Source organism: Aythya fuligula, chromosome 2 (genome assembly GCF_009819795.1).
Source record: "Aythya fuligula isolate bAytFul2 chromosome 2, bAytFul2.pri, whole genome shotgun sequence".
NCBI classification, from domain to species: Eukaryota; Metazoa; Chordata; class Aves; order Anseriformes; family Anatidae; genus Aythya; species Aythya fuligula.
In genome coordinates this window covers 25,288,037-25,303,869 of record NC_045560.1, presented here as the reverse complement: position 1 = coordinate 25,303,869, position 15,833 = coordinate 25,288,037, and the positions used below count along the sequence as shown (strand labels likewise).

At 41.8% G+C, this 15,833-nt stretch overlaps 1 protein-coding gene across 1 annotated transcript in view; it reads left to right on the top strand.

The window, feature by feature from the left end:
- CALCR (calcitonin receptor) overlaps positions 1-15,833 on the top strand; it is a 171,283-nt gene that overhangs the window by 133,066 nt on the left and 22,384 nt on the right. Inside the window, exon 8 of the mRNA XM_032183262.1 lies at positions 10,752-10,905. Coding sequence (XP_032039153.1) covers positions 10,752-10,905 — 154 coding nt within the window. The remainder of the gene's footprint in view (positions 1-10,751; positions 10,906-15,833) is intronic.

The following is a 15,833-nucleotide window of genomic DNA, read 5'->3' as shown; positions in this document are numbered from 1 at the left end:
CAAAAGACATTTAGATGTAGAGCTTAGGGATATGGTTTAGTGGGGACTGCTAGCGTTAGGTCAGAGGTTGGACTCAATGATCTTGAGGTCTCTTCCAACCTAGAAATTCTGTGATTCTGTGATTCTGTGATTAATTATACTGAAAATTATGACTGCCCAATCATATTAGGCTTTCCTCCCTATCAGGGTAAAACAGTGGAAATAAAAAGCTGAGTTGTGTGGAAAGATGGAGTGTATAAAATGTAGTTACTGTGATTTGTGGGGTTTCAACATTGTTGACTTTCCCTGTTCTCAAAGGAATAAGCAGGGAGTGAGAGCCAAGAAGACAAAGGAGATTCACAGCATTTCAGGAACAGTGTTAATTTTAGGTCTTTGTACCATATAAGTGTTATCTTCCTCAGTATTACAGGCACATTTTGTATCTTGTTTTCAATTTTTCTGATGTAGACTGGCAGAGCCTTGGGGCTTTTAAAATGTGTGTTTCTTAAATGGGAAGTCCATGGCTGATACCAAGCAAGACAAATGGAAAAATGCTGGTCTGTGTGACTGTGTTTGCCTCAGTAGTCCCAGCAGTTCCCAAGGGAAACATTAGGGTAGAGCTCCACAAAGGAGAAGGGCACTTTGATCCTCTGAGCTGTTTCACGTGCTATGCTTGGGGTAGAGCTTCGTGAGGCTCCATTCTCATTAAATTAAATTGATTCTTCATTACGGTAACTATTTCCAGAGCTTTCCAGTCACTCTCAAAGCATCTCCAGAGGCTTTCATCTTAGTACATCTTTTTTCTCCATCCTTTTTCTAGGTAGATTGCTTACAGGGGCCTCTGCAGCCAGTGTAGCCCCAAAGAGATGACAGAAATCTATTCTAGAGTATTGTATACATGCAAAAGAGAACAAAGACCAAACTGGAAGCAGAGAATTACTGGCTAGTGCCTAGTGGTCATGTCTCCTGAGTCTTCCAGTATATCTTCTGCAATAAGAGAGGGTCAGTGTTCTTGTGAAAGCTGTAGTTATCTTCCCTAGGAGCCTTTCACCTAATGAAGGCTATATGTGAATACATGTGAATTTGTACAAATCTGTATAGATTTTGTGCATTTGAACATTATATTTGTGTATTAACTTCACTAGTACAAACTGGCTCAGCAAGGTTGGCCTGGGGAGAATAAAATGTATTACTTGCTTTTGTGTAAGTCAAAGAGGGACACAGTTGGCCTCCAGTTATGCCTGTTGCAAGCTCTGTTGAACTCAAAGGGTTTCCACCAGTTGTGTGTCTCACCAAGCTGTGTTCAATGATGAAATTCTGGTACCTTTTGTTCTGCTCCCAAGTGAGCACAAGTGCCTGTGTGGGCAAGTGAACCAAATGCTTTAATCCATCAATTACAAGCAAAGGACTGAGGCTGTGCTTAGGACTCTGCAGGTGCCCCAAAATAATATTTTTTGACATTTCAAATAAGTACCCAAATCCCATCCATTTTCCTTTCCCTGGGCTGGTACATGAACACCAGCATTCAAGCTGGGGCTGGTGCATTCAGAATTCAGGTATCCCATCCCTCCCATTTCCCCAGTGACAGCTGCCTGTCTTGTAATTATCTTTTGCCAGGAAAGTAGAGAAATGCAGGTATTTGACTGGTACAAGGTCTTTTCTGACACAGTAAATGCTATACCATAGATAGAAGAGTCACAAATTATCTTTTGAAACGGGAACCAGTGTAGTCCCTAGCATCTTTATATACATATATATATATATATACGTGTGTATATATATACACACATATATATTTATTTTTAAGAAAAAAAAAAAAAAGTGTCACAGGTAATTACATGGGAAATCATTAGAAAGAGAGGGTGATCAGGAGCTAAGGACCATTTCCAAATTGTACCACAAAGCACTGTCACATTTCTGAGGTTCATCAGTGCAGTGGCTGAGCTCGTGAGAGGTGCAGACAGGCACAGTCCCTGATGTGCATATGTCTAGATAAGAGGAACATCATTCACTATCACTGTCCCTCAGGAGGCAACCATCCTGCTACCATTGCATTTCTCTAGCATCAGCAGAATTGCATTTCTCAGGGTATAATTCACAGCACTCACTGTCTCTCCCTCACCAATCCTGCCCAGCCCTGTTAAGACACAGAGGTGAGGAAAATGGAACAGTACCATGCAGGATATGCAGGGACAGGATCTCCTGCTCTCCAGCTCCTGCTGGAGATCTGCTGCTGCTGTCCTGTGCCTGTGAGCAATGGCAGGTTTCCTCCAAGGGACAGTAACCCTCCTCAGAGGCAGAGAATGGCTGTGGCTTTGGTTCAGGAATGTATATTCACCTTCAAGAGGATGAGTAATACTAGCATAACGCTGCGGTAATTCAAATGTAAATCCGAATTTCTTCTTCCATCCTCAGGAAGATGAAGTCTTCTCCCCTCCATGAAGTTCAATTAGATTAATGCAGAATAAGGGGTGTTGTGAATTCAGAAGCAGCCAATATTCAAAAGAACTCTGACAAATTTTCAGGCTGGAATAATACCTGCATTCATTTTAAGACAGAGCTGTCAGAGTGTAAATGGCATGAAACAGAGCAGTAATTCCCATCATTTTTTCCCAGGGTCTTTATATTCTTGTTTATTTGCTCAAAACTCCCAGAGTAATGGAGGAAACAAAGTACCATGTAATCCTGGTGGTGTCAGATTCACTGATGGGATGTGCCATGTCATGCCCAGAATATGAAGTATGGATGATTAAAGGACATTCACAGCACTCAGAAATTACAATTCTGTGAAGAACACTTGTGGTTTGTATGGAACAACTATATCTGGGCTGAAAAGAAGTCAGCCAGCCACAATCTCTGAGAAGGATCTGAGCTTTCTCAACAAAGTTATTATGGTTGCTTTCTCAATGGGAAAGCACCATCAAATTAACAGCTGGCATCAGGAAGAGAAAAAAAAAAAAAGTTTAAGAGACTAAGAATAAGTATTTATTTTGGGACAGATTTCCTCATCTTGCTTTCCTCAATAATTATTCTGTCTACACTGCAGTTGTTTTCCCTTCTTTTAAAGCAGTATCTTTTAGTAGGCTCAGGTATCAAAACTGTTATAGCATCATGGAAGAAGGGATGGTAGCTTTCATGTAGCCCAGCCCCAAGGTATTTCATGTCAAAATAACCCAGATTCCATCAGGCCCTTTGGATGATATTTCTGCAGTGTTTTCTCTACATGTGACCACTCATTTAGAAGGCTGACTGATATTTCCTCCAGAAATGTGATTCCAGAAGGGCTCTTGTACTGCAAAAATCCATCACGGTCCTGAAGCTGAAGGCATCAGATGCTGGGGCTTGTTCCCAGGTCTTTGGGTTGCATCTTTTCTGCTTAGATAAGGAAGACCCTCATGCTCAGCATGGATGGAGACCACACTGCAGATTTAAATGTCCCTGTGTAAAGTCTGATTTAACCTGTCGGTCTGCCAAGTCTTTACACACCTGCACTGTCTGTGGATCCTGAAGGTGCTGCCACTGTGGCAGTGAGAAGTGGGCACCCCCCAAAAAAAATGTCGCCAACATCAGCAAAGTCTCTGCATGCCCAGCCTTGCTGTGTAACACCTTTTGTTAGATTTCCTTCCTAACATGCTGCATGTTTAGCAGCTCCGTCTAGTATGCAGAAGAGAAAGCCACCTCTCCAGTAACTCGCCTTGCTGTCCCCAGCTGACCCAGCAGTTCTCCTGTCTGGCCACAGTGGCCATGAGCAGCCACCAGGGTTTTCATGTGAGCTTGTCATAGCAAAATACTTTCTGGCTGTATGTGCAGGATGAGTGGATCTTCTATAGATTTGTGCTCAAATTCATTACGTTCACTCAGAACATCTGAAAGATGTGTGTATTTTACCCTGAGAAGTGAACAGTAGTAGTCCCTGGAAGACTGTTGGTACTTCATGGTGTGGAGTTGTGTTTGACTGATTTCCAACATCAACCCCTGGCAGCAGGTCACCCCAGAAAAGACACTGGAGCAGAGTCTGAATGTATCCAGAGAGTTAAACATCCGTAAGTGTTTAAGTTCAGGTATGGCTTACTCACAGTTGGACACCTGTAGTTTAGTTGTGTACAGCTGAGCTACTCACCTAGTGCTCCTTTTAGCCAAAGGTAGACATAAGCACACTCAAGGCACAATCTACCTCACTTATTTTAGATATCTCATTTAGGATGAACTAAATTTTGTTCTAATTTTCATCAGCTGTACTAAGCTGGTATCTTTTGACTACAGGAGAGATCACTTAGGTATCTGTACTTCATCTCACAGATCCTAGCTGTAGCATTAGAAAATCCCTGGAGCATTTAATGGGATCATGGAGTGGTTATAGCCATGTCGTCTAGGCTATATGCCTAGATGCGATGATCCTTGTGGGTCCCTTCCAACTCGGGATATTCTATGATTCTATGATTCTATGATCTAGTCCCCAGGAAATGCAGACCTACATCTTACACCTCAAACCTAAGCGTAAGTATAAATATATAGGTTGCTAGAGGTACTCCATGCACCATTAAACTGGACTGGCTCAGGCTGTGACACCAGCATGTCCAGAGCAGGCAGAACTTTGATATGGCTGCAAAACCAACCCAAGGTACTGCATCAGCACTTTTGGATAGTAGCTTCTTCCATGTCCCAGCCTCCTTTGTCCAGTGACTTGTGCTCAGGTGTGACAGTGGAGGAGAGGTGCCTGGAATAATGCAAGCTCTTACACCTTATTAAGGATGACTTCCCATCGTTGTGAGAAGATGGCAGCGGATCTTGTGAGTGCTTTGACTCCTTTCCAGTCCAAATGAAGAGTGGGTCAAGTGTTTCCTCTACTATTTGTTAGGCTACCCTGACTGCCTCGGTCAGTCTACTTCCTATTCAAGATTCCTTCCTGAAAAGCTGCCTGCCTCTGACAACCCTAGTGCCCGCTCAGAGACCAAGCTAATAAAACCAATTGAGCATGAGGAGGCTGCCCTTTGTCCTGCCCCACACTCTGCTTCCTGCGGTGCCAGTGGCCCTTGCATGCGAGCACTGCCTGGAGCACCACATGGACCCCACAGGAGCCCAGTCCTGTCCTGCAGGATTCAAAGCTACAGTCCCAGGAGAGCAATCACTGTGGCAGGATGCATGGATGAGGCTGGATTAATCACTGTGCAGGATGCCTAATTCTGGGCTGGCTGCCTTTCTGGAGTGTAGGCATGGACAGGGATGCTGTTAAAAATATCCCTTGTTGCTTAATTCCATATTTTGTTTTCTTGTAACACAATCTAGGATCCCTCTGAGCAATTGTGTACATTTTGTTCTGTAAATGGTTTAAAAGTATATTAAAACATTAATCTTAGCCTGAGCCCCTGTGTGCCAGGTTTCTGACTGGAACACAATTTAACAGATGACTCATAGTAGATATATTGTATAATGGTATGACGTTCTGATAGTTGGTGATTTATAGCTACAATAGTTAGCACTGTCTTGCTTTGGAAAGTCCTTTTATTGCTTATTTGTGTAACATATGGATACTGGGAATTAAAGAACATTTTCATAGAATAGTGTTCTAATAACCACAAAAATAATGTGTAAGGCAGGTCAATAACCAAACTTTGTATTACTCCTTCAATATGCTAAGTTAAGAATGTCTGCGAATGCATTTTATTGCCTTCAGACTGAATTGGAATAAATCATGTCTGGCCTCTGTGGCGAGCAGCATGAACTCTCCTTGAGAAGAGCTGCTGTGCGCTGGGGTGTTCTGCAAAAGTGAAGAGGAACCTCGCTAACTGATTTTCAGAAAGAGTGAATATGCTTATTTCCCTTTAAACAAAGAAATGCACAGCTCTAGTGATGGCCCATGTAGCTGGCTTGGTTGAAAATTAATAACCTTATTTGGCCTATTCTTACCAATTTATTTCTTTCAAATGTCAGCCTGGGGCATTTCAATAGATGGATACCAACTGAGAAGAGAGGCTTCATTATGCACACTATCAGGCTATCTTGCCCTCATTTTTCATAGGCCAGGCTCTGCAGAGTTGGCAAGGACTGGTGTGAAACACAGACCTCCCAGCTTGCCAGCCTCAGTCCCCTCACCCATTGCAGGAACATGGACGCACAGGACTCTGTACGAGTTTCCTTTCTTATGCTAAATCTTAGCATTTTTATTCAGACTGAATTACTAGGCAGACCTACTCAAAAACAATTAGCAGTTAATTTTATGTTACATTTTGTTATTATTGTTGAAAGCAGTATTCTGTCCTTTATGTGGTCTGAGTGTTTTGGTTTGATTTGCCCTAATGGGTAACGATGGTGATTAATGCTGATGCTTTCTGTCCATAAACTGTCAACCAATAACCAGGGAGAGTCCTAACAGAGAAATGACATGTACGTACATGTGCATTGTGATAAGGGGCTGTTAACTTAGCCAAGGAGCATGTCATGCCAATTACACTGCAGTGCCATTGCAGGGTCCTGCATAGGCAGATGGAACTTTGGGATTCCCCTGACAGGTTTGCAATATTAACAGAATTTATAATACACTAATAAAACCTGAAAAAAATCACAGGCATCAGTTCTATCTCCTTCTTGTAAAAGAAGAATATTTTTGTTTTTGTTTTTTCTTTCTTCCCCATTAAATTGTTTCAGCATCTTTTTGAAGTTCTTTCATTAGCTCATTCTGCAGCTGAGGTGTTCATAAGAGTTACAGAAATCTTAGCAATATTTGCAAGACAGGAAAATATGCCTGACCATATTCTTATTGGCCCCCTTTCCCACTGAGCAGTTAGCCAGAATTCATCATAGAACCACAGAATCCAACCCCCTGCCATGCGCAGGGACACCTCCCACCAGACCAGGTTGCCCAAAGCCTCATCCAGCCTAGTCTTGAGCACTGCCAGTGATGAGGCATCCACAGCTTCCCTGGGCAACCTGTGCCAGTGTCTCACCACCCTCTGAGTAAAGAATTTCTTCCTAACATCTAATCTAAAACCTACCCTCTTTTAGTTTAAAGCTGTTATTCCTTGTCCTGTCAGCACACTCCCTGACAAAGTCCCTCCCCAGCTTTCCTGTAGGCCCCCTTTAGGTACTGGCAGGCCGCTGTAAGGTCTCCCTGGAGCCTTCTCTTCTCCAGGCTGAACAACCCCCCTCAACCATAGGAGAGGTGCTCCAGCCCTCTTAACAGTTTTTTGGCTCTCCTCTTGACTAATAACTTCCATGTTAACTTCTAAGACTTCCATGCCCTTCATGTGCTGGGAACCCCAGAGCCGAACTCAGTGCTCCAGGTGGGGTCTCACAAGAGTAGAGGGGGAGAATCCCCTCCCTTGCTCTGCTGGCCATGCTGCTTTTGATGCAGCCCAGGATATGGTTGGCTTTCTGGGCTGCAAGAACATGTTGCCAGCTCATGTTGAGCTTCTCTTCAACCAACACCCCCAGCCTCTATTTGTGCTTGGGACTGCCAGCCCAGATGGCCAATTCAGGCCTATTTAGGGCCACTGTAGATTGTTTTCATGGGGACAGAAAATAAACAATAAAGGACATCTTGGGTGCTGTCCTGCAGATCTATGAAGAACTTTCTTGAACATTTGTGTTCATCAGTGCCCTGAGAACAAATAGCAGTAGGCCGCCTCCCTGTTCACAGAACCTGTCTCTTGCCAGGCAGCATTCTGCCAAAAATAGTGTCTTATTTTTGCCTGTCCTCCCGGAAACATAGGAGCTGCTTTCTGAGCTGGTTACCTGGTTTGGGGGATTTCCTGATAATTGTATCCCACTTTCCTTTGCTGCACAACCACCATCCTGTGCAGCATAATGCTATCTGTCTCCACTTTCTTTACGGGAGAAGCATTTCTCTGTTCCTTTGCTGAGGGTACAGGCACACCAGCCAAAGCAGCAAATTTACAGAGCTGCATGAGAAAGGACCAGCTATTTCATTTCAGCCTGCCCTGCTTGTGAATTAAACACCAGTAGCTTAAGTCATTTGCACACCCACACACCAAGAGATGATGACATCTTACTCTCTCCATCATGAGTGCTCGTAGTAGCAGTAGCAGTAGAACTAGTAGTATTGGTGTTGTGATAATTCTTTGAGTCCTGGATCTGAACGTGCTGCACATTGTATGAGACATAAGTGCAGAGCCTCTGCCTCAAAGAACTTACCAACAAAACATGTTTGATTTCAACAGAAGACAAAACACCTAGATCTTTAAAAAAAATAAAAAATAAATCAAAGTTATCGATCATGGAGGTGATGGAAGATTTGCTCCTGTATCATCTTGCAGTTTCATTTTACTCGTTTCTGTAAGAATAAACACTTCATAATACCTACTAGTTCTGCAATTTTCCTGGCTAAGGCTGATGTATGCTGAGATGTGCAATTACATCTGTCATGTTTTGTTCACACCATGTATGAATTCAGTTCTCATCAGTAACAGGTTCTTTTCATTTACATGCTCTGATCTAAGAAAAACACTCTCTTTTCATTGTAGGAAAATATTTCTACTGCTGAACTTAGCCAAAGCTGAGGCCTGCTGCGTTTCTTAGCTCATCCAAAGGGAAGATTAATTTTCACTGTAGTTTGATTAATAGAAATTTAACATAATTCATCTCAGTGCATTTCTGTGCTTAAACTATTTGTGTTAACTTTTTCAGATTTATTCTAAAATTAATGTGATGTGGATCCAAGTACTAATCATGCACATCCTTCATGTCTTGCCAACGGTAGTCTGTAACTTACTGCATAGCAAGTGATTACATTACTAAAAGAGTAATGTAATGTAATGGCTAAGCTGTCTGCATAGCCATTACTCTGAAAAATAGGTACTTCATTTTATTTTTAAAGCCACAAGTGATAGTTCATGTGGAGGGCACAGGAAAGAAAGAAGTGCTCAGAGCAGCTCCTCCAAGGAGAAGCCCACAGGCAACCACGGAGAACCACGTGGACATCCATCCCGAGACATAGCCAATCTTATCGGAACTGTCTGGGGAACAGCTGTCATTGCTTATAAAGTTCACTGATTTTTTGCAGACAGATAGAACTGACTTTTGTCAGGGAGAGGGCCACCTGAGCATGGCCAGGCTTTGGGAAGCTCCTGCCAGGCAGGGCAGTCCTTGCAAGAACTGGTGATTGATGTGGGAAATGGAGGGAGGCCAGAGGCCAGCTGAGGGGTTGCATCATGCCCATGCAAGGGAGCCAGGTAAGAAACATTGACCCAGCTGTGTGAAAAACAGTCCAAACATGATTAAAGAACCTTAGTGAACACATCTGCCATCAGAAAAGAGCAAATCCTTCTTCATCCTTTTTTTTTTTTTTTTTTTTTTAACCTTCTTAGACCACTGTACAACCTTTTTCAGCATATTCTGTAGAAACTGTTCTGACACAGTGTGGACAAAAAAATATGGCTGCTTTGCCCTGTGTGATGAGCAGAAAAAAATGAAATGGCAAAAACAAAACAAAACAAACTGTCCTTCAAGTTATTCCTGTCAGAATCCTTTAACCTATCCTATCAATATTTCTGTATTTTCATGAGCACCAAACTGAACTGTAAAATTGAAACAGTACTACAGAACTAAAGGCCCATGTTCTGGCAATTGGCTCAGGAATGTTTTTCAGCAATAGAAGGTGGTGCATCGTATGGCTCTCAAACACACTTTTCTGCTCCAGAGGAGCACCCTGAGTTCCTCAGACAGACACAGAGTGCACAGTCCTCTCCTTGCTGAATGGATGAAATGTCAACTTCAGAGAGGCAAGTCAGTCCTAAAAACTTCTTACAGTCCAGGTAATTAGCTTGGGAAAATCTGCTGAAGCGAAGGGGAAGGAATATTTTCCTGTGGCCACAGATAACAACTGACACTTTGCCATCACTGCAATGACCTCGGATTTCTGCGTAGCTGCTGCTGGTCCCTGAGGAGCTCTCTGTGGGCACAGCATCACCCTCCTGCTCCTCCTGGGCCACCTGGTTGTTGGGGACACAGTGGAAGTAGATGGACATCAGATCCTTTCAGAACAGGAATGGTATTGTCCCACACCAGCTGGCAAATGGACACAGGACGTTTCTCTCCACCAGCAACTCAAAGCCACAATCTCTCACTGTATGTCTGCAAGCTTATCTGAACTGCAAGCAGGAACCACTTGCCAGCTTCACTGGCTCCATTTAGCTCTACATGTATGCATATTTTAATTATTTGGACAAAATAAAGTAAACCTATATTACCACAAAGAGGCCAGGCCAGTAACCTGTGTACCCTACCAAAAATACCTCTTTTGCTCACGGCACTTATCCTTCCCAAAAGAGTGAGTTCAGAGCTGGGTGTCACTTAAAGAGTGAGCAATTGGGAGAGCTGAGCAAGCCTTAGAAAAGTTTGATTAAAAACGAAAGAAGTAATCCAAACTGGAGCTCCAAGTTACTGTTTTTTCTTGTCCTTCTAGATCAAGTTGCCTGTTTCACTTCTTGAAATTGTCAGACAGCTTTTGAAAGTGGTTTTTTTTGTTGTTGTTGTTGTTGTTGTTTTTGTTGTTGTTTGTTTGTTTTTTCATAGTAATTTTTGGAGTGCTGATACATTTTTTACAATTCTGTGAAGGTTGTTTGTTCCATTCATCTCATTTTCAAAAGTTTAAAATCCCTGTCACTGAGATGCTGAAGAAACCCAGGAACTGGGCATTTTTGTTTCACTTTGTTTTCTTATGTTAGCATTCTTAAGTTTCAAATGTTAGAATTAACATTGCCTGCTTAGATGCAAAATGCTGGTCAAGTGTTCACATTTTCTCATTCGTCTCACAGGTAAGCTGCAAAGTGCTGCAATTCTTCCACCAGTACATGCTAGGCTGCAACTACTTCTGGATGCTCTGCGAAGGGATTTACCTTCACACGTTAATTGTGGTGGCAGTGTTTGCTGAGGAGCAGCGTTTGCACTGGTATTACCTCTTGGGCTGGGGTATGTATGGCATGATGCATAAATTCTCTCAGATGTTTGAATTCTTCCAGCACTTACACACCTGAATTGTTTTATTTACACTAGTAGATCATAGCCTAGGATTGAATTTTTCAGTCCTAAATTTGAGTGTATTTATTTAGATAGGGCCAGACACTCACGAAAATCATCAGGAGTTAGTATCTGTTATTTTCTGCCTCTTGGAATTTGCTGAAAGAAATGCTTAACTTTTGTTAAGCAAAACTTTGGGAGATAAATAGATTTTTATTGAAGCACATCTTTTCTCTGAACAAAACTTTTCTAGTTTTGTTGCTTTACATGCAAAAATATTAAACTGCAACTTTACCTATAAAAGTATACTGGAATGAAAAAAGGAAAATCAGTATCTGTGTCTCACAAAGTAATACACAAGGTATGTAAAGGAGGAACCAGAACTTCTCTGGAACTGAATCCAATATCGGATATGCTTTGACAGATGAAATTTACCCACACAGGAGTAGATAATGTCTCTACTTTTATTTCGTCTAAAAACAGTGATGTCTAAAGCATTTCAGAGAACCATACAGTCATCATTTAAGCAAATGTCAATGATATTCTATGAGAGAGGTTACAAACCCACACACTATTCAAACTATATGTAGTTGCATGCATTCTGCCCAAGAAATCATGTTTTGTTTTTCAACAAAAGCAAACCATGTTTTGCCTTGCTACCTGTTAGTAGCAACAACAGGTATCTACCCTTTGGTCTGCCTGGCCCAGTAAAAGGCCACATAAATACAACCAGTATATTAGAGTGCAGTGCAATCTCTTTTGCATTTAAATCACTATTGTAAATCCAGACACATCAGTGTTGACAGAAAATCATTACTAATAGGTTTTTCCCAGTTTTGGAACTGAATTTCTGGCCTCGTTCCAATTTCTGGTGAGCCAGGCCCCATATCTCAAAACCCACTGGTACAGCCAAGCAGCAGTGATGGATCTTTGTTCATTGTCCCACAGCATTTAGGGACGTTCACTGGCATTTATCTCTTGCAATTCCAGACTGAAGCATGTAGAATTTACTCTATATTTTCCATCCTCTTTGTAAATGTTTTGCCTGTTCAACATTTTTTCATTTCCAGCAGAAAAATAAAAAACAGTCCTTCTGCTTAGACAGAGGAAAATTAGGAATTAATTAGATGGGAGAAAAATGACCTGGTGCTGAATGTTCTGAAGAACTTTAAAACCCTGACATCACCTGCTAGTTGGGCATCCAATACCAGGTCTTATTTAGGTGGTAACAGCAAAATAGAAAGTTGTTCCCCACTTATTTGTATTTTTCATTTAAAAGCCTGGTAACTTATTTTCCTCTTCTAGCACAAGACTTAGTACTCCCTGGATACCTGCATTAAATACCTAGAAAATTAAGCACAATTTTCTAGTTTATATGGAGTATAGTGCCAGAGAACAGTATCCAAGCATGTAAGAATTTATTGCATTTTTTTGAGAATGGCATCTTTTCTGAGAAGAGAGGGAGCTGTCATGCTCTTGGAATGAAAAATTCTATGGAACATCACCAGCTGTTAAAAACCTTCCTCAAGAACCATAAATTGAGTTAAAGTTTCTAGACTTTTTCTGTCAATCCAAATAACTGAGCCCTTGTGGAACAAGCAACTGTGCTATTGGAAAGTTTTTATAGTTCAGAAAATCTGAATATACAAAGTCTGGTAGTGCTCTACTTCTGAAATGGAAACCCTACCTGAAGAGTAATTTTAAACACTTCCTTCCAGATTAAACTTTTTCTATTTTCATGTCTTGCAGCGTAAGCCTTCTAGAATCATTCTATATCAAATTATGCAGGAGAAAAATGGACATTAACGTATTTTTTTAAGTGACATTCACTTTAGACAGTGCAATTTAATGCAACTGGGCCAGATGGCCTGCCGTTAAAGTTTATGAGCTAGCTGAAATATTGTTGAGAGCATCATGGTGGGTAACTCAGATAATTGATAACTGATAAGATGCTTGTCAGTATCTGCAGCACTGCCCTAAAAGTAAACAGGGTGGTGGCTGTGGGAATAGCATGATATCTTGAGAGAGAAAAGGTTAATAAAAAAGGACGCAACTCTGACTATGAAACCTGTAGCCTTATTAATGAAACTAAATGGATACTGCCACACAAAAGTAATCATTAGCACCTTGTAACTAAAGTAGAAGTCATTATTAGCAATATGATCTAATTAGAGCTATCTGGCCACCCCTTAAATTTGCATAAATCAGTGTAATTCCACTCTTTCCAGAAACAGTACTCACATTAGGTCTAACTTTAAGCATCTAGCTAGTTAATCAATGGAGAGAGATACATTTCTCCAAAGGGCAATGCAGAGTAACCAGAGCAGGTTGTGCTCTGAATTATAATTCAAAAGATCAAGGTAAATGTACAACATGAGATGAATATACTCATTATTCATTTTTATAACTAATCCCTATGAAAGAAGATCTGTATTATTTTATTTGGAAAAATCACTAATGACATTTGTAAAATGGCTTTATAAAAAAAAAAAAAAAAAAAAAAAAAAAAAAGAGAGAGAAAATATAAAACACTTCCATAAAAGGTTGCAGATGATTGAATGGAATCTGACATGGACAGATGTATTTCAAGAATTATGTCTTCAGGTGATGTCCTCTCTGGCAACTGCTGCTGCTGGGAATGTCCTTTTCGTTTGTTATTGTTTCAGCAGGTCAGGAAGTCACCCTTATGCAGAGCAAGATGGGTGCATCCAGCTACAGTCTACTCTGGGTGCTTCAGGCAGCTTCATCCACTTAAAAGTGAAAAGAATAATTTATTCGGACAGAGCTGACACAGATTGTCAGTTCAACCATAACTACAATTAAGCATAATTGCCGGATTTTATTGATTGATTGATTGATTGATTGATTCTATATAGAGAACTTGGCATGACCTCAAGGGGTATATCATACCTTTTCTTGTGGTGGCTGGGGTGGAACCTTTTCTACATTGCTCACTGTTCATGTTATAGCTGGGACCCCTGGAGTGATATGGTACACTTTGGGCCACCAAGACCCAACAGGCCTTCTTGGCGCTCCCCTTCTTACTGCTCATTGCTTACTGCTCGTTTGAGCCATAGATGGTCAAGAGTTTCTTACCCTGCAACTGATAAATGAAAACTTTCCGTCGCGTTCCTCAGATTTGCATGTGAATTTGTTGAGCCAAATATTCTAGGCTAATGCATTTAACAGAAGAAGAAGGTCCTGTGGCATCAAGTCGTGCACTCTACTCACAATACTCTAGGCCAGAGCTTTCAGATGAAGACTATTTGTATGCATTTCAGTCTACGTTGTCCATCAACAAAACCGGCTCAGACTTGATTCATTTCCAAAGCAAAAGGATTTTCTTAAGCTGTCAATCCCATAAGGTCACCCTGAGGTTGGAAAATCCTTTCTTTTTGTTCTGAGCTTTTTGTTTTTCTGTGATGCATCATCACTCTAAAAAGTCATTCTGCAGCCAGCAGCTCAGTAATCATTTTCTAACAATATATAAAAGAGAAGGCAATCCGCTTTGTTCTCCCACAGCTGCATTGTCCTCTCAAGTACAACTGCAGTAAGAACTTATTTTGGCAGTAGAGCAACAAGTTGTTGCTTAGAGATACCTGGATACCACAGAATGTCCTATTTATATACTTTTTTGACTTCAGTCTCTCTCCAGCATTGTCTGGCCTGTGCTCTGCAGTAAGAGTACTGGAGAATTTGGCTAAGGATTCTCTGCCTCATCTAAAAGTGTTTATGAAATCACTAACACCTGAAGAAACAAGGAGCCATGTTCCTCCCTCTGTGACTAATCACTGTATCAGCAAGACATTTTCACATGTGTTTCTTATAACTACAGAATATCCACTCGTCAGAACAAACATGCATGATTTATAGGGAGCAGGCAGCAGTAATACCAAAGATGTCCACAAAGCCCTTTGCAAAGGACAGACAATGCAGTAGATGATGACTCCAGCTGTCTGCATATGTAGGATTATACAAGGTGGGGTCAGTATTTTAGCATGGGTTCCCCTATTACAGGTTTCTAGCCTATTGAAAAGCGAGACTGCATACAAGCAAGCTGAAGGAAGATCGAGAGGAGTGGACCACATTGCCACTCTTACAATGTCGGGGTGGAAACAAGCATTTCATGACACGAAGCTGTGACAGGGGAGGGTCAGGCTGGGTGTTAGGAAAAGGTTCTTCACTGAGAGGGTGGTTGGGCACTGGGACAGGCTGCCCAGGGCAGTGGTAATGGCACTGAGCCTGTCGGAGTTCAAGAAGCATTGGGACAACGCTCTCAGCTGTATGGTTTGTTTTTTGGGTGGTCCTGTGTGGAGCCAGGAGTTGGACTCCATGACCCTTGTGGGTCCCATCTGTGATTCTATGGTTCTATAATTCTGTGATTCTATTACTTGAGGTGTTCAGTACAGCACGGCATGTTCCCAAGCCTTTGGCCTCATGCAAATTTGCCCTCTTCAGGTCCCTGTCAACACAGTGACTTCCCCTGAGGCATCAGCTGGGCTTCACAGATAAAGCAGGAGCTGTGGAGTTATCCCCAGCTCCCATCCTTGCTGAGATAAACCTGCATGGGATGTGTGTGATGGCACAGGGGATGGGAATCTGCAGAAGCTATCCCAAATCCCCACTCCTATGAATGTCCTGGCTCCACACATTTTCTCTGGCCATGGGCCTCCAAAAAGCAGCTCCTTGTGTGTTGTTTATTGCTCCATAATCTGGCATGTGAGTTAATGCGCCTCTCTCTTTCTCAATCCCGATTTACATGGTTATAACAAGTATCCCTGATTTCCCGAGGGAATGCCACACTGAGAACCAAATTGTCTCTGCCTCCATCTCACACTGCTTGCTCACACTCCCTCTTGCACAAGCCACCGTAGCACAGT